Here is a 19,959-nt window from a genome sequence, read left to right as displayed (position 1 = left end):
CAGGTAAGCAAAGTCAATCATGGTGCCATATCAGGTAAGCAAAGTCAATCATGGCGCTATATCAGGTAAGCAAAGTCAATCATGGTGCTATATCAGGTAAGCAAAGTCAATCATGGTGCTATATCAGGTAAGCAAAGTCAATCATGGTGCCATATCAGGTAAGCAAAGTCAATCATGGCGCTATATCAGGTAAGCTAGATCAATCATGGTGCTATATCAGGTAAGCTAGATCAATCATGGTGCTATGTCAGGTAAGCAAAGTCAATCATGGTGCTATGTCAGGTAAGCAAAGTCAATCATGGTGCTATATCAGGTAAGCTAGATCAATCATGGTGCTATGTCAGGTAAGCAAAGTCAATCATGGTGCTATGTCAGGTAAGCAAAGTCAATCATGGTGCTATGTCAGGTAAGCTATATCAATCATGGTGCTATGTCAGGTAAGCTAGATCAATCATGGTGCTATGTCAGGTAAGCTAGATCAATCATGGTGCTATGTCAGGTAAGCTAGATCAATCATGGTGCTATGTCAGGTAAGCTAGATCAATCATGGTGCTATGTCAGGTAAGCTAGATCAAGCATGGTGCTATATCAGGTAAGCTAGATCAATCATGGTGCTATATCAGGTAAGCAAAGTCAATCATGGTGCCATATCAGGTAAGCAAAGTCAATCATGGTGCTATATCAGGTAAGCAAAGTCAATCATGGCGCTATATCAGGTAAGCAAAGTCAATCATGGTGCTATATCAGGTAAGCAAAGTCAATCATGGTGCCATATCAGGTAAGCAAAGTCAATCATGGCGCTATATCAGGTAAGCTAGATCAATCATGGTGCTATGTCAGGTAAGCAAAGTCAATCATGGTGCTATATCAGGTAAGCAAAGTCAATCATGGTGCTATATCAGGTAAGCAAAGTCAATCATGGTGCTATATCAGGTAAGCAAAGTCAATCATGGTGCTATATCAGGTAAGCAAAGTCAATCATGGTGCTATATCAGGTAAGCAAAGTCAATCATGGTGCTATATCAGGTAAGCTAGATCAATCATGGTGCTATGTCAGGTAAGCTAGATCAATCATGGTGCTATGTCAGGTAAGCAAAGTCAATCATGGTGCTATATCAGGTAAGCAAAGTCAATCATGGTGCCATATCAGGTAAGCAAAGTCAATCATGGTGCTATGTCAGGTAAGCAATGTCAATCATTGTGCTATATCAGGTAAGTAAAGTCAATCATTGTGCTATATCAGGTAAGCAAAGTCAATCATGGTGCTATATCAGGTAAGCTAGATCAATCATGGTGCTATGTCAGGTAAGCTAGATCAATCATGGTGCTATATCAGGTAAGCTAGATCAATCATTGTGCTATATCAGGTAAGCTAGATCAATCATGGTTCTATATCAGGTAAGCTAGATCAATCATGGTGCTATATCAGGTAAGCAAAGTCAATCATGGCGCTATATCAGGTAAGCAAAGTCAATCATGGTGCTATATCAGGTAAGCAAAGTCAATCATGGTGCTATACCAGGTAAGCTAGATCAATCATGGTGCTATGTCAGGTAAGCAAAGTCAATCATGGTGCTATATCAGGTAAGCTAGATCAATCATGGTGCTATATCAGGTAAGCTAGATCAATCATGGTGCTATATCAGGTAAGCAAAGTCAATCATGGTGCCATATCAGGTAAGCAAAGTCAATCATGGTGCTATATCAGGTAAGCTAGATCAATCATGGTGCTATATCAGGTAAGCAAAGTCAATCATGGTGCCATATCAGGTAAGCAAAGTCAATCATGGTGCTATGTCAGGTAAGCAATGTCAATCATTGTGCTATATCAGGTAAGTAAAGTCAATCATTGTGCTATATCAGGTAAGCAAAGTCAATCATGGTGCTATATCAGGTAAGCTAGATCAATCATGGTGCTATGTCAGGTAAGCTAGATCAATCATGGTGCTATATCAGGTAAGCTAGATCAATCATGGTGCTATATCAGGTAAGCTAGATCAATCATGGTGCTATATCAGGTAAGCAAAGTCAATCATGGCGCTATATCAGGTAAGCAATGTCAATCATTGTGCTATATCAGGTAAGTAAAGTCAATCATTGTGCTATATCAGGTAAGCAAAGTCAATCATGGTGCTATATCAGGTAAGCTAGATCAATCATGGTGCTATGTCAGGTAAGCTAGATCAATCATTGTGCTATATCAGGTAAGCTAGATCAATCATGGTGCTATATCAGGTAAGCTAGATCAATCATGGTGCTATATCAGGTAAGCTAGATCAATCATGGTGCTATGTCAGGTAAGCAAAGTCAATCATGGTGCTATATCAGGTAAGCTAGATCAATCATGGTGCTATATCAGGTAAGCTAGATCAATCATGGTGCTATGTCAGGTAAGCAAAGTCAATCATGGTGCTATATCAGGTAAGCAAAGTCAATCATGGTGCTATATCAGGTAAGCTAGATCAATCATGGTGCTATGTCAGGTAAGCAAAGTCAATCATGGTGCTATGTCAGGTAAGCAAAGTCAATCATGGTGCTATGTCAGGTAAGCTATATCAATCATGGTGCTATGTCAGGTAAGCTAGATCAATCATTGTGCTATGTCAGGTAAGCTAGATCAATCATGGTGCTATGTCAGGTAAGCTAGATCAATCATGGTGCTATGTCAGGTAAGCTAGATCAATCATGGTGCTATGTCAGGTAAGCTAGATCAATCATGGTGCTATGTCAGGTAAGCTAGATCAATCATGGTGCTATGTCAGGTAAGCAAAGTCAATCATGGTGCTATGTCAGGTAAGCAAAGTCAATCATGGTGCTATGTCAGGTAAGCTAGATCAATCATGGTGCTATATCAGGTAAGCTAGATCAATCATGGTGCTATATCAGGTAAGCTAGATCAATCATGGTGCTATATCAGGTAAGCTAGATCAATCATGGTGCTATGTCAGGTAAGCAAAGTCAATCATGGTGCTATGTCAGGTAAGCTAGATCAATCATGGTGCTATATCAGGTAAGCTAGATCAATCATGGTGCTATGTCAGGTAAGCAAAGTCAATCATGGTGCTATATCAGGTAAGCTAGATCAATCATGGTGCTATGTCAGGTAAGCTAGATCAATCATGGTGCTATGTCAGGTAAGCAAAGTCAATCATGGTGCTATATCAGGTAAGCTAGATCAATCATGGTGCTATATCAGGTAAGCTAGATCAATCATGGTGTTATATCAGGTAAGCAAAGTCAATCATGGTGCTATATCAGGTAAGCAAAGTCAATCATGGTGCTATATCAGGTAAGCTAGATCAATCATGGTGCTATATCAGGTAAGCAAAGTCAATCATGGTGCCATATCAGGTAAGCAAAGTCAATCATGGTGCTATGTCAGGTAAGCAATGTCAATCATTGTGCTATGTCAGGTAAGCAAAGTCAATCATTGTGCTATATCAGGTAAGCAAAGTCAATCATGGTGCTATATCAGGTAAGCTAGATCAATCATGGTGCTATGTCAGGTAAGCTAGATCAATCATGGTGCTATATCAGGTAAGCTAGATCAATCATGGTGCTATATCAGGTAAGCTAGATCAATCATGGTTCTATATCAGGTAAGCTAGATCAATCATGGTGCTATATCAGGTAAGCAAAGTCAATCATGGCGCTATATCAGGTAAGCAAAGTCAATCATGGTGCTATATCAGGTAAGCAAAGTCAATCATGGTGCTATATCAGGTAAGCTAGATCAATCATGGTGCTATGTCAGGTAAGCAAAGTCAATCATGGTGCTATATCAGGTAAGCTAGATCAATCATGGTGCTATATCAGGTAAGCTAGATCAATCATGGTGCTATATCAGGTAAGCAAAGTCAATCATGGTGCCATATCAGGTAAGCAAAGTCAATCATGGTGCTATATCAGGTAAGCTAGATCAATCATGGTGCTATATCAGGTAAGCAAAGTCAATCATGGTGCTATATCAGGTAAGCAAAGTCAATCATGGTGCTATGTCAGGTAAGCAATGTCAATCATGGTGCTATATCAGGTAAGTAAAGTCAATCATTGTGCTATATCAGGTAAGCAAAGTCAATCATGGTGCTATATCAGGTAAGCTAGATCAATCATGGTGCTATGTCAGGTAAGCTAGATCAATCATGGTGCTATATCAGGTAAGCTAGATCAATCATGGTGCTATATCAGGTAAGCTAGATCAATCATGGTGCTATATCAGGTAAGCAAAGTCAATCATGGCGCTATATCAGGTAAGCAATGTCAATCATTGTGCTATATCAGGTAAGTAAAGTCAATCATTGTGCTATATCAGGTAAGCAAAGTCAATCATGGTGCTATATCAGGTAAGCTAGATCAATCATGGTGCTATATCAGGTAAGCTAGATCAATCATTGTGCTATATCAGGTAAGCTAGATCAATCATGGTGCTATATCAGGTAAGCTAGATCAATCATGGTGCTATATCAGGTAAGCAAAGTCAATCATGGTGCCATATCAGGTAAGCAAAGTCAATCATGGTGCTATATCAGGTAAGCAAAGTCAATCATGGTGCCATATCAGGTAAGCAAAGTCAATCATGGTGCTATATCAGGTAAGCTAGATCAATCATGGTGCTATGTCAGGTAAGCAAAGTCAATCATGGTGCTATATCAGGTAAGCTAGATCAATCATGGTGCTATGTCAGGTAAGCAAAGTCAATCATGGTGCTATATCAGGTAAGCTAGATCAATCATGGTGCTATATCAGGTAAGCTAGATCAATCATGGTGCTATGTCAGGTAAGCTAGATCAATCATGGTGCTATATCAGGTAAGCAAAGTCAATCATGGTGCTATATCAGGTAAGCAAAGTCAATCATGGTGCTATATCAGGTAAGCAAAGTCAATCATGGTGCCATATCAGGTAAGCAAAGTCAATCATGGCGCTATATCAGGTAAGCTAGATCAATCATGGTGCTATATCAGGTAAGCTAGATCAATCATGGTGCCATATCAGGTAAGCAAAGTCAATCATGGCGCTATATCAGGTAAGCTAGATCAATCATGGTGCTATGTCAGGTAAGCAAAGTCAATCATGGTGCTATATCAGGTAAGCTAGATCAATCATGGTGCTATATCAGGTAAGCTAGATCAATCATGGTGCTATGTCAGGTAAGCTAGATCAATCATGGTGCTATGTCAGGTAAGCTAGATCAATCATGGTGCTATGTCAGGTAAGCTAGATCAAGCATGGTGCTATATCAGGTAAGCTAGATCAATCATGGTGCTATATCAGGTAAGCAAAGTCAATCATGGTGCCATATCAGGTAAGCAAAGTCAATCATGGTGCTATATCAGGTAAGCAAAGTCAATCATGGCGCTATATCAGGTAAGCAAAGTCAATCATGGTGCTATATCAGGTAAGCAAAGTCAATCATGGTGCCATATCAGGTAAGCAAAGTCAATCATGGCGCTATATCAGGTAAGCTAGATCAATCATGGTGCTATATCAGGTAAGCTAGATCAATCATGGTGCTATATCAGGTAAGCAAAGTCAATCATGGTGCTATATCAGGTAAGCAAAGTCAATCATGGTGCTATATCAGGTAAGCTAGATCAATCATGGTGCTATGTCAGGTAAGCAAAGTCAATCATGGTGCTATGTCAGGTAAGCAAAGTCAATCATGGTGCTATGTCAGGTAAGCTATATCAATCATGGTGCTATGTCAGGTAAGCTAGATCAATCATTGTGCTATGTCAGGTAAGCTAGATCAATCATGGTGCTATGTCAGGTAAGCTAGATCAATCATGGTGCTATATCAGGTAAGCTAGATCAATCATGGTGCTATGTCAGGTAAGCTAGATCAATCATGGTGCTATATCAGGTAAGCTAGATCAATCATGGTGCTATATCAGGTAAGCAAAGTCAATCATGGTGCCATATCAGGTAAGCAAAGTCAATCATGGTGCTATGTCAGGTAAGCAAAGTCAATCATGGTGCTATATCAGGTAAGCAAAGTCAATCATGGTGCTATATCAGGTAAGCAAAGTCAATCATGGTGCCATATCAGGTAAGCAAAGTCAATCATGGCGCTATATCAGGTAAGCTAGATCAATCATGGTGCTATGTCAGGTAAGCAAAGTCAATCATGGTGCTATATCAGGTAAGCAAAGTCAATCATGGTGCTATATCAGGTAAGCAAAGTCAATCATGGTGCTATATCAGGTAAGCAAAGTCAATCATGGTGCTATATCAGGTAAGCAAAGTCAATCATGGTGCTATATCAGGTAAGCAAAGTCAATCATGGTGCTATATCAGGTAAGCTAGATCAATCATGGTGCTATGTCAGGTAAGCTAGATCAATCATGGTGCTATGTCAGGTAAGCAAAGTCAATCATGGTGCTATATCAGGTAAGCAAAGTCAATCATGGTGCTATATCAGGTAAGCAAAGTCAATCATGGTGCTATATCAGGTAAGCAAAGTCAATCATGGTGCTATATCAGGTAAGCAAAGTCAATCATGGTGCTATATCAGGTAAGCTAGATCAATCATGGTGCTATGTCAGGTAAGCTAGATCAATCATGGTGCTATATCAGGTAAGCTAGATCAATCATGGTGCTATATCAGGTAAGCTAGATCAATCATGGTGCTATATCAGGTAAGCAAAGTCAATCATGGCGCTATATCAGGTAAGCAAAGTCAATCATGGTGCTATATCAGGTAAGCAAAGTCAATCATGGTGCCATATCAGGTAAGCAAAGTCAATCATGGCGCTATATCAGGTAAGCTAGATCAATCATGGTGCTATATCAGGTAAGCTAGATCAATCATGGTGCTATGTCAGGTAAGCTAGATCAATCATGGTGCTATATCAGGTAAGCAAAGTCAATCATGGTGCTATATCAGGTAAGCAAAGTCAATCATGGTGCTATATCAGGTAAGCAAAGTCAATCATGGTGCTATATCAGGTAAGCAAAGTCAATCATGGCGCCATATCAGGTAAGCTAGATCAATCATGGTGCTATATCAGGTAAGCTAGATCAATCATGGTGCCATATCAGGTAAGCAAAGTCAATCATGGCGCTATATCAGGTAAGCTAGATCAATCATGGTGCTATGTCAGGTAAGCAAAGTCAATCATGGTGCTATATCAGGTAAGCTAGATCAATCATGGTGCTATATCAGGTAAGCTAGATCAATCATGGTGCTATGTCAGGTAAGCAAAGTCAATCATGGTGCTATGTCAGGTAAGCAAAGTCAATCATGGTGCTATATCAGGTAAGCTAGATCAATCATGGTGCTATGTCAGGTAAGCAAAGTCAATCATGGTGCTATGTCAGGTAAGCAAAGTCAATCATGGTGCTATGTCAGGTAAGCTAGATCAATCATGGTGCTATGTCAGGTAAGCTAGATCAATCATTGTGCTATGTCAGGTAAGCTAGATCAATCATGGTGCTATGTCAGGTAAGCTAGATCAATCATGGTGCTATGTCAGGTAAGCTAGATCAATCATGGTGCTATGTCAGGTAAGCTAGATCAATCATGGTGCTATATCAGGTAAGCTAGATCAATCATGGTGCTATATCAGGTAAGCAAAGTCAATCATGGTGCCATATCAGGTAAGCAAAGTCAATCATGGTGCTATATCAGGTAAGCAAAGTCAATCATGGCGCTATATCAGGTAAGCAAAGTCAATCATGGTGCTATATCAGGTAAGCAAAGTCAATCATGGTGCCATATCAGGTAAGCAAAGTCAATCATGGTGCTATATCAGGTAAGCTAGATCAATCATGGTGCTATGTCAGGTAAGCAAAGTCAATCATGGTGCTATATCAGGTAAGCAAAGTCAATCATGGTGCTATATCAGGTAAGCAAAGTCAATCATGGTGCTATATCAGGTAAGCTAGATCAATCATGGTGCTATGTCAGGTAAGCTAGATCAATCATGGTGCTATGTCAGGTAAGCAAAGTCAATCATGGTGCTATATCAGGTAAGCAAAGTCAATCATGGTGCTATATCAGGTAAGCAAAGTCAATCATGGTGCTATATCAGGTAAGCAAAGTCAATCATGGTGCTATATCAGGTAAGCAAAGTCAATCATGGTGCTATGTCAGGTAAGCAACGTCAATCATGGTGCTATGTCAGGTAAGCTAGATCAATCATGGTGCTATGTCAGGTCAGCAAGATCAATCATGGTGCTATGTCAGAGAAGCAATGTCAATCATGGTGCTATGTCAGGTAAACAATGTCAATCATGGTGCTATGTCAGGTAAACAATGTCAATCATGGTGCTATGTCAGGTAAGCTAGATCAATCATGGTGCTATGTCAGGTAAACAATGTCAATCATGGTGCTATGTCAGGTAAGCTAGATCAATCATGGTGCTATGTCAGGTAAACAATGTCAATCATGGTGCTATGTCAGAGAAGCAAAGGCAATCATGGTGCTATGTCAGGTAAGCAAAGTCAATCATGGTGCTATGTCAGGTAAGCAAAGTCAACCATGGCGCTATGTCAGGTAAGCAAATTTAATCATGGCGCTATGTTAGGTAAGCATAGTCAATCATGGTGCTAGGTCGAGTAAGCAATGTTAATCATGGAGCTACGTCAGGTACGCATAGTCAATCATGGTGCTATGTCAGGTAAACAAAGTCAATCATGGTGCTATGTCAGGTAAGCAAGATCAATCATGGTGCTATGTCAGGTAAACAATGTCAATCATGGTGCTATATCAGAGAAGCAAGGTCAATCATGGTGCTATGTCAGGTAAGCAAAGTCAATCATGGTGCTATGTCAGGTAAGCAAAGTCAACCATGGCGCTATGTCAGGTAAGCAAATTTAATCATGGCGCTATGTTAGGTAAGCATAGTCAATCATGGTGCTATGCTAGGTAAGCATGATCAATCATTGTGCTATGTCAGAGAAGCAAAGCCAATCATGGTGCTATGTCAGGTCAGCAAATTCAATCATGGCGCTATATCAGGTAAGCAAAGTCAATCATGGTGCTATGTCGAGTAAGCAATGTTAATCATGGAGTTATGTCAGGTACGCATAGTCAATATTGGTGCTATGTCAGGTAAGCACAGTAAATCATTGTGCTATGTCAGATAAGCAAAGTCAATATTGGTGCTATGTCAGGTAAGAAAGTCAATCATGGTGCTATGTCAGGTAAGCAACGTCAATCATGGCGCTATATCAGGTAAGCAAAGTCAATCATGGTGCTATGTCGAGTAAGCAATGTTAAGCATGGAGCTATGTCAGGTAAGCAATGTCAATCATGATGCTATGTCAGGTAAGCAACGTCAATCATGGTGCTTTGTCGGGTAAGCAAAGTCAATAATGGTGCTATGTCAGGTAAGCAAAGTCAATCATTGTGCTATGTCGAATAAGCAATGTCAATCATGGAGCTATGTCAGGTATGCATAGTCAATATTGGTGCTATGTCAGGTAAGCAAAGTCAATCATGGTGCTATGTCAGGTAAGCAAAGTCAATCATGGTGCTATGTCAGGTAAGCAAAGTCAATCATGGTGCTATGTCAGGTAAGCAAAGTCAATCATGGTGCTATGTCAGGTAAGCAAAGTCAATCATGGTGCTATGTCAGGTAAGCAAAGTCGTCCATGGTGCTATGTCACGTAAGCAAAGTCAATAATGGCGCTATGTCAGATAAGCAAAGTCATTTATGGTGTAAAATTTCTCATATGATACATTATTTATTTACCTATTTATTATCTACTTTCCGGTTCTTTATAGAGATTTATCAGTGACAAAGTTAAATTAATCATTTAATATGTTTTATACATGTTTTACTGTCATGGACTGTTAGCTCGTTCTCACTACCAGATATAACGTCAACAAGCAATTTTAACGACGTCATTTTCTAAATGACGTTATGTTGGCCTAAATTTGGCCCTATTTCTTTTTAAACTTTTATAAGCTACCTTTTAACATTCTTTTAAGGCATTAAAAAGAAGATAGCTGTTTGTTTCAGTGTAAGATCGCAAAATGGTTCACCTCGAGGAAAAAAGCAAAAATAATTAGTTACTAGGTCACCCTTGAAACATATTAGGTATTGTTGCCCACTCGGTATAATTAATAACGATCTTACACTAAAACCGTTTAATTAAGTGAAACAATTACTAGTATCCTGTATACATGTATAATGACCGGCTCAAAAGGATGACAATCTTGATGAAATAAACGTACACTAAAACATTGATTAAATATTTATCAAAGGATACATTCTATCATAATTAATCGTCCAATTGCTTGTAAAATATATATCAACTGAAGTTTAATCTCAATAGCTTTCATACTTATTAATCCTTATTTCAGGGTGGACCTGGCTACATTTATTTATTACGGAACTACGCAATAACGCCCCAAAAACTACACAAGCCATCCTACAGACCTGTTGTAGGGTAAGTGGGATATTATGGTAGTTAAAGGGGCTACACTTGACAGATGCAAACAATTTAGTTTATAAATATTAGCTTTAATAAATGTTGTTGTTTTTTTAATTAATAGCTGGCCACGAATTCTCCAGTTAAAAAGCGCCAAAATATCGTAATTATTTTGTAAACATAGCTTTGTACATAAGCTCACGTTAGTGACAGTTAGTCTGTAATATCGTTAATTAAACGATCGCTAGCATGAAAAAACGGTGCTCCTTTATTAAAAGCTCCTTCTATGCTGGCAATGGGGGTTCTTGGGGGTATCCTTATGTTTATGACCACATGTGTATTTTCCCCCACCCCCCCAAAAAAGATCACACCTATGTTTTAGAGTGAATGCTCTATCACCTCCATGTATTTATATGGCCACAGTAGTTGTACTGGTTCCCCAGTAATTGAGGGAAAAAGAGATCTCACATCTGTTTTGGAGTGACTTATAATATCGATTGCTCCATCATCTCCATAATAATTATCTTTAAATGGCCACAGGTGTTGTACTGGTTCCCCAGTAATTGAGTGGAAAAACGGATCTCACATCTGTTTGGGAATGACTCATGATATCGATTGTTCCATCATTTCCACATATCTATGGCCACATGTGTACTGATTCCACAGAAATTGAGGAAAAAACAGATCTCACCTCTGGTTTGGGAGTGACTCATAATATCGATTGTTCCATCATTTCCACATATTTATGGCCACAGTTGTACTAGTTCCTCAGTAATTGAGGAAAAAACAGATCTCAACTCTGGTTTGGGAGTGACTCATAATATCGATTGTCCCGTCATTTCCATATATTTATGGCCACAGGTGTACTGGTTCCCCAGTAATTGAGGGAAAAACAGATCTCACATTTGTTTGGGAGTGACTCATTATGTCGATTGCTCCATCATTTCCACATATTTATGGCCTCAGGTGTACTGGTTTCCCAGTAATTGTGGGAAATACAGATCTCACATCTGTTTAGAAATGACTCATAATATCGATTGTTCCATCATTTTCAAATAATTCCGGCCACAGGTGTACTGGTTCCCTAGTAATGGAGGGAAAAACAGCCCCCCCCCCCCTGGTTTGGGAGTGACTGATAATATCGATTGATCCACCATCTCCTCATGTATATGGCCACAGGTGAACTGGTTCCTCAGTAATTGAGGAAAAAAACAGATCTCACCTCTGTTTGGGAGTGACTCATAATATCGATTGTTCCATCATTTCCACATATTTATGGCCACAGATGTACTGGTTCCCCAGTAATTGAGGGAAAAACAGCCCCCCCCCCCCCCGGTTTGGGAGTGACTCATGATATCGATTGTTCCATCATTTCCATATATTTATGGCCACAGGTGTACTGGTTCCCCAGTAATTGAGGGAAAAACAGATCTCACATTTGTTTGGGAGTGACTCATTATGTCGATTGCTCCATCATTTCCACATATTTATGGCCTCAGGTGTACTGGTTTCCCAGTAATTGTGGGAAATACAGATCTCACATCTGTTTAGAAATGACTCATAATATCGATTGTTTCATCATTTTCAAATAATTCCGGCCACAGGTGTACTGGTTCCCTAGTAATGGAGGGAAAAACAGCCCCCCCCCCCCCTGGTTTGGGAGTGACTGATAATATCGATTGATCCACCATCTCCTCATGTATATGGCCACAGGTGAACTGGTTCCTCAGTAATTGAGGAAAAAAACAGATCTCACCTCTGTTTGGGAGTGACTTATAATATCGATTGTTCCATCATTTCCACATATTTATGGCCACAGATGTACTGGTTCCCCAGTAATTGAGGGAAAACAGCCCCACCCCCCCGGTTTGGGAGTGACTCATAATATCGATTGTTCCATCATTTCCATATATTTATGGCCACAGGTGTACTGGTTCCCCAGTAATTGAGAGAAAAGAGATCTCACATCTGTTTAGGAATGACTTATAATATCGATTGCTCCATCATTTCCACATATTTAAGGCCACAGGTGTGGCCAAAGTTTAATATTACCCCAATCATTGAATGAAAAAAGTTCTCGCCCCTGTTTCTGCATTTATTCATTTAACTTTCAAAAATGGTGTACTAGTACGTCACAGATGTGTTGTGCTTTAGGTCAGATTTAGGCGTGTACTGGCGGGGCTTATAAGTTAAAATAAATTATTTATACTTTTGGACTAGACCTGCTGCTAAATGAGCAAAGAAGACATTTAGGAGTGCACATAACACGATTGTATAAAATTGCAGGTTTTGGCGGGCGCTGGCTGGGCTTATTAGCAAGATTGACCCTCAGGATTCCGCCATCCACATATGTGGACTAGATTTGCTAGGAAATAAACAAGGAAAACAGGTATTCCAGAAGAGTTTATAGTTGTTCACATACACATAATCTCTTTTCATTTGATATTTTGTTTATGTGTTTTTCCTGAAAACACCCTATAGCCATTTTAAAATTTATTATAGTATATTTTCAACTGAAAAGATAGTTAAAGAACACACCTATATTTCGTACCGGCATACATCTGAGGTTAAGTTTTGGAAGAGACCGAGGAGTTCCGAATGATTTCCGTCTTGAAAAACATTTTGAAACATCCCCTCATTCATATTTCACTTCGAAGTCAAGTGACAGCGACAGTTGTTTTCTTTGATTTTCAGTTAGTTGACATGTTGCAGAGTTTGATGTATCCGAATCTAGTCCGAGTGCAAGTTTTAAATGACGAACATGAAGATGGTAAGTACACTGCTCACAATTTGTCATCTTTTTCATTTACACTGGTTTTAGCCATATATCAGAAATATTTGCAATCTTAAATGCATTATATATAACGCAATCCCTATCAAGTATTGAACATAATAAATTATTTACTCCATGGTTAAATGACCCACAGCCTGTTGTTTAACAGTGGATATGTTATCCACTAGTTTTATATTGGCTGACCCCAATTCTCAAAACTCTTTAAGTCCCCTATAACAGGATTAAGCTAAGCTCACTATTTTTGTTTTTTTTCAAAAATTTGCGTAATATTAACTTCTTTAAGAGTTTTTATACTTTAGATAGGAACTATCTTTATGATAATCACAATAAACCATTTCTCATTTATTAAAATGCAATTTCAGTATGTATTTTGGCTTATTGAAAAAAGCTACTAAAGCCTGTTAAGCTTAAGAAGTTTCAAAAAAATTGGCGCCTGGTTTGCAAATTAAAGATTATTGGATAAATACTAACCAATCACTGTTTGAAGAAATATAAGAGAAATACTGGGGCTATCAAATGCATTGTATATAAAGCAAACCGCTATTAAGGATTGAAAATTATCCCTAGTTTCTAAGACCAGCTGCTAATTACATAACACTGGATAAGTTATCAACTGGTTATATTTTGGCTAGCGTGGTAATTTGATTGGTCTACAGTAATGATTGGATAAGTACTGACCAATCACCGAGCATTTTAGCTAACTTATACACAATCAAGTTTCAAGTTTATAAAATATAACTCATGTCACAATTTATGACAAAAATAGGTTTGATATTATACATGTTACACAATATTGAGAACGAGAAAAGTCTGAGACAATGGCAAATTAAATCAGAATAAAATTAGACACCAATACATAACATGTCATTACACGGTTGTTAATCAATCTTATTGACATTATGGAGGATGCATTAAAAAAACCACAAATGTACATGTTCATAAACGAAAGTTAAGCATTGTTTTTAATCAATTTACATATCTTTTCTTGCTGTATAGAAGTATAACCTGAATTTATAAGTTGCATCACTTGATTAAAATTAACAATGTCTGGCCATATTATGTATTTACTATCTACATAGCGTTTACGTATATCATAAAACTCCTTGCATTCTAACAGATAATGAAAATCGTCATCTAGGCTTTTATCATTACAGAATGGAAACTATTCTATAATTATACTCGACATTATTCCAGCTTCCAATTTCTAAATTGAACAAAAAATGTATGATGTATGTATAATAATTTATAAATCCAATTCTTGCTTTATACAATATCTTGACAATTCATTTTATTGAGATATCTACACTAGTAAACCACTCATACATAAAAATGGTCCGACAAATTTGGAGATACATTTTTAAGCCAACATCTATTTGCAATTGGATGCAGGTAATAATTTGGAACATAGTTTGCTGGAACAGTTATTAAAAACGTGTTGTTTTCATTATCAAACAGGACGAGAGAAACTCAGCAAATATTTCCACTACGAGAGGTACCGAATCTGGAAATCCTACTCGAGTACTAGCTTCAACGATATTGACTTTAATCAAGTAGAGACCGGTCCGGTTAAACGCTGCTACGGACAACCGGTTATGCGAGTAGCCAGGTAACCGGTGACCGGATAATAACGAAGCTTAACTGAAATTGGAATACGTGCTAAAACGATATTGACGTTTATCAAGTAGAGACCGGTCCGGTTAAACGCTACTACAGATAACCGATAATGCGAGTAGCAAGGAAACCGGTGACCGGATGATAACGAAGCCTCAGCCGGACTTGGAATACTTGCTTCGGACTACCGGTAATAATGCGAGTAGCAAGGAAATCGCTAACCGGATAATAACGAAGCCTTCCCGGGACGTGGTATACGTGCTTCTGACAACCGGCAATACAAGTTGCTAGGTAATCGGTTACCGGATAATACCGAAGCGTTAACGGGACTTGGAATACGTGCTTCAGACAACCGGTAATTCCAGTAACTAGGTAACCGGTGACCGGATAAAAACGAAGCCTTAATTGAATACGTGATTCACGGATATTGAGTTTAGCAAAGTCAAGACCGGCCCGGTTAAACGCTCGTACGGACAAACCGGTAATACAAGTAACCGGTTACCAGATAATAACTTTCTTGGACACGTACTTCAAGGGTGACGCATTAACTTTTTTTAGGAGTAGACGCCAATTAAAGGGCTACTATTGAAAATCGGACTTTTGAGTAGCTGCGTGAACAGTCAGGATTATTCAGAATACGTTTAGAATTAATGGTTTTATACTATGCATATAATTTTAAGATAATTGTATTTTATCATAAAGCCTGGAGTGTATTTCGAGGTGTGAATGCGAAAAGGTTCTAAGTGACATAAAATAAAGAAGACCCCTCGAATTGGTCCAAGCAACAAGTTGCAGTCTCTTTTGATTCTTCTTAAGAATGACCACATGTTGTATGTGATTTCATATGATCATGTTGTTTTATCTGTCATTGTTGATAATACTTTAATAAACTATGAAATATTCAATAATCTTAATTGGAACCCGGTAGAAACGTCACACTCACCTCGCAATCGGAACATCTCGGTCATTATACACGGTCTATAATGTCAGTTATTTTTACATTTAACTACGCTGCAAGTAGATCGCGTAGAAATTTCAATTTAGCAGTAAAGGCTTAGGACTTCACTTTAAGGAATCTTCATTATTAATGCAATAATACACTTTACTGGGAATCAATTTGGACTTAGTAATACAAATTACACGTTATTATTACTATTATATACCAGATTTTTACGGTGTTCTTTTGATATTTACAATTAACGTTTAAAAACGCTGATAATAACAGATATGATAGGATGGAATTATAATTGTTAAACAAAGGGGTAATTCAAATCAAGGTATGGCCATGTATTACCCACGATAATATCATTTTTCAAACACTTGTGAAACTTAAGATCCTATTTGTTCTCATATTATGTCTGTCCATGCCTTTAAGTGTTGCAACGTCTTAATGGAATCATTATCATTACTAGCAGCAGCAGCAGCATCGTCTTGAGTGGCAGATATAGAATTATTATTTTTGCCTTACAATTATGTACGTTCGTCCGTCTGTCTGTCGACATAACACCAAACCACATTTAGACGAGTGACTGGTAACATACTTTTGTTAATATCTGTTCGCTTAACTTTTATGTCAGATATATTGGACTTTAAAAAAAAAAGAGTATATAGGTGAGTAATTAGCTAAATCAATACTCGGATTTTTATATGAAGATTTACCAGAATTATGCATAGTTAACCACATTTGTGGTAAAATAGGACAGAAGAATTAACATGTAAAATACGCGATATCATTTTACTTCAAAAACCTGCATCGATCACAAATTTCATAGGAAATGCGTTGTGTGAAAAATGAGATCCCATTTTTCACAAGTGAGAAAAATGAGATTTTGGGGAGAATATGGTTCTACAAAGCATGTTAAAATGGAACATTATTCAGTACAAAATAAGACAAATACACGTTTAGTTTGTCACGGTTAAGTTAAATAAACTGACGTCATTGTTCTTTTTTCCCGTTTTTTTATATCTGTCCATACATTTATGACCCTAAGTGTATCACTGGCTGCGTTAACTCCTTGTTGAAGGTCTTGGGGAGGCAGATTCGATGACCCTATCATCGCTGGTATTGCTGTAAATCGGCGGCGGAGACCGCTTCTTCGCCTTCCTCTTCTTCTTTCGACCAGTATCGCTCCCTCTTAAAGAACTTGTGCTTGGGTTGTCTTGTAATTGGGTCAGGAAAAAGTTTCCGTCATATTCACCAATATCATCTTCGCTTTCTTCCGTTGCGACCATTAAGGTGCCGGTAGTATTTTGAGGTGTCATGAAGCTGATACGCGGGGACTTACTAGCTAAGGTGGGCGGAGGCGTTAAAAAATGCTCCCGGTGATCGAATCGGAAGCCCTGTGGCGGACGGCCATACTCGAGTGTCGACGGCGCGTGGAGCATGCTATAGTCTGACTTCCGTTGGACACTGACCGCAGTGTGCATAACAGGGCGTGGATGTTCAACGGGCGTTATGGGACGGTGACCGACGGAAAAAGGACGATACGTGTCAGTGATTTCCTGCGGCAGCGGTGGGCATGTCTGCGGACGCGCAGAATGGGGCGCCACTATCGTTTCCATAGCGGAATGGGCATCTGTCATGGGTCGAGTAAAGCTTCTGTTTGATTTCTTCGAAGACGCTACAGTCAGTGGACGAAGTGAGGAAGCGGCCGTAGATGGCCGCTCTTTACGTTCGAAATCTTCATGTATGTTAACAGACCTCCGGCCACCTGTCATGCTCGTTTTAGGACGCTCTTGAGAAAGGTCCTTTAGCGCCGCCCTGGGCTTTTGGAGAGTAAATGATGTCTGCGGACGGGGTAACATGACGTCATCGACGTCAAAACCGACGCCAACGCGAGGAGTCCGTAGAGTGCTTGTTTGAGACGTCATCGGACGTGGTGTACTTTCCTCTGAAAACTGAGACCTTGGAGAGAACGCAGAACCATTGGTTATTGAAGGAAGTACATTTCTTTTTATAATTTTAATGTTCTTGCTTGGACTTTCTGCAAACATATTAGGAGACGGTCGTGGTTTGTTTGATAAGTCTCCGACGTCAATCGTTATTCTTGGAGATGGCATCATAACCGGTCTTGGTGGAGGATGTGACGTCATGTTTGGCGAGCTCCTCGGTGACGGGGGCGAAAACTGTCTCGGAGATAAAGGTGGCGCAAACGGATGAGGGGACGGATGTTGGACCAAACTTGAATTCGAACGCGACTCCGGCTTACCCGAGTGACGGCCAAATACATAACGTGTATCAACTTGAGTAGAAGGCGGTGGATGCACAAAACTTGATTTCGGACGTTGTATTGATTTCGGTAGTGGATGATCGGTTTCCATTGACACCGATCGCTTCCGTTTTTGGAAAACTGGTGGATGCGGAATTTCATCCTCGTCGGAATTTTGATTTCCCGGAGCTTGAATTTGTTTTGCATGAAGGTCTATACCTTCTTCCGGGAAATCTTTTGGAATTTTGATTCCGAACTTTGCTTTGAATATCTGCATTAAAGACATTTTCTCGGGTACACGTAACATGAGTTGTGGCAAGTGTTTTGGCATCGGCATCTCCACCGGAAGCGGAAGTGTCTTTCGGCTGTGCGTTTTAAACTCCGGCGTCAACCCAAACTGCTCAAGCGGGTATGAGTTTTGTAAATGACAGCGCCCGGGTACTCTATATCTCACCGCTTGGTCTATTTTCGGAAAATCCCATTGCTGTATGTCAGGGTACTCGTACGGACGCACAAATGTTTCGTCCCAAGCGTTGACGCACGGATCACGTGTACAGGGATCTTCCGAAGTTTCCGGTTCCGGGTATGCCAGAGGGCTCTTTGTCGATAGCCGCGATTGGTACCCCTCATTTTCCTCCCGTTCCTCATGACCGGATATGACGTCATCAGATTTATGTATGACGTCACCGTTCTGACGTATTTGCTCGACAATCGGATGACCTTCTTCATCAAAACCGACCACTTGCCGACGTTTGTAGTAAATGTTGTAAGCTACATCAGGGAAGTCGGTATACAGGGAAATCTTCTCGGCCTCCATGTCTTCTTGTCGTCTGTATTGGGCGCTGTGAATAGTAAGACCAATATTGCAATAACATTTAACATTAAATACTTAAAGTGACACTCTTATTTAAAAATATAATACATATACATGTAAAACAAACATAAATCCTGACTGATATACCATTGACTACTAATTGTAACCGTGTATTTAATAGCAGAAAACGCAAAATTATTAAATGTTTGGTGAATGCTAAAAGATTTACTATGGTTGATTAAGGCACATTTCTTTGAAATTCAACTCGGTATACTTCATAAGAACCATTGTTTTCGACATTTATTCATCCTTTTTCGAATATTAAACCAAGATTATTAATTGTGGTAAATCTTATTTGGGAGTAAGAGTGAATCTTTAATAAATAAATTACATTAAATACGCCTACTTGTTCGTTTCCGATAATACAGAAATGTCCCCAATATACGATTGACGTACAAAAAAACACTCGTAGCTCCGTACACACATAGATACATGTATGTAAAAAGCATGTAATATGTTCTTTGACATTTTTCGAAAAAAATAATCATTTTTATCATTAATATTTTTTATGACATATTTGACAAACTGACTGAAGCTCTTCCTTGCACAGTGTATATGATTTCCAGGGTACCGACCCACAAAAAGCTAGTTCTCTGATAGCGTCATTTACTTTAATGTTAAATGTGATGCCTGGAAACTCCATTTAATTTTGTATCATATGGTTTTTGCTTGCTACGTATTAATATGTTAAATAATTTACATTTTTTTAAAGAAATTCACTTTAATTAAGAAATGACTAATGATGTGTTATGAATAATGGCATAGGGCCTCTAAAATTCACATAGTTGCCTACCGAGTACCCCAGATTAAACATAATTTATTCCTACAACAAGGGTGGTATTCAATATGCAGTTAAAGTCAAATATATGGTCATACATCATTTGACTCCATAAACTGTATAGGTCCGTTATTTATACCACGCAATCCGATTAGCTACATCATTCTAAGACCCAATAAAGCCCAGTATTGATTTGAATACCAGCTAAAATCTTTAATGTCTGATGGAAATATAGAAATGTTATCTCTATATTTGCTCTATACGAGAGGGTGTTTTAATGGGACTCGTCCTTGTTTGATAGGGCAAAATATCG

The 19,959-nt window shown here is 38.9% G+C and overlaps 2 protein-coding genes across 2 annotated transcripts in view; one reads left to right on the top strand and one right to left on the bottom strand.

The window, feature by feature from the left end:
- LOC128222799 (uncharacterized) overlaps positions 1–14,795 on the top strand; it is a 31,382-nt gene extending 16,587 nt beyond the window's left edge. The window contains exons 8-11 of the mRNA XM_052931911.1: positions 10,313–10,398; positions 12,667–12,769; positions 13,075–13,150; positions 14,630–14,795. Of these exons, the coding sequence (XP_052787871.1) occupies positions 10,313–10,398; positions 12,667–12,769; positions 13,075–13,150; positions 14,630–14,784 (420 nt within the window). The 3' untranslated portion in view covers positions 14,785–14,795. The remainder of the gene's footprint in view (positions 1–10,312; positions 10,399–12,666; positions 12,770–13,074; positions 13,151–14,629) is intronic.
- An 836-nt stretch (positions 14,796–15,631) lies between these two features.
- The window catches only part of LOC128223205 (uncharacterized), a 29,255-nt gene continuing 24,927 nt past the window's right edge, over positions 15,632–19,959 (bottom strand). Inside the window, exon 28 of the mRNA XM_052932495.1 lies at positions 15,632–18,836. Within this exon, the coding sequence (XP_052788455.1) occupies positions 16,793–18,836 (2,044 nt within the window). The 3' untranslated portion in view covers positions 15,632–16,792. The remainder of the gene's footprint in view (positions 18,837–19,959) is intronic.

This window comes from Mya arenaria, chromosome 17 (genome assembly GCF_026914265.1).
Source record: "Mya arenaria isolate MELC-2E11 chromosome 17, ASM2691426v1".
In the NCBI taxonomy this organism is placed as follows: domain Eukaryota; kingdom Metazoa; phylum Mollusca; class Bivalvia; order Myida; family Myidae; genus Mya; species Mya arenaria.
The sequence above is the reverse complement of the archived record's forward strand: the minus strand, read 5'-3'. Positions and strand labels throughout refer to the sequence as shown.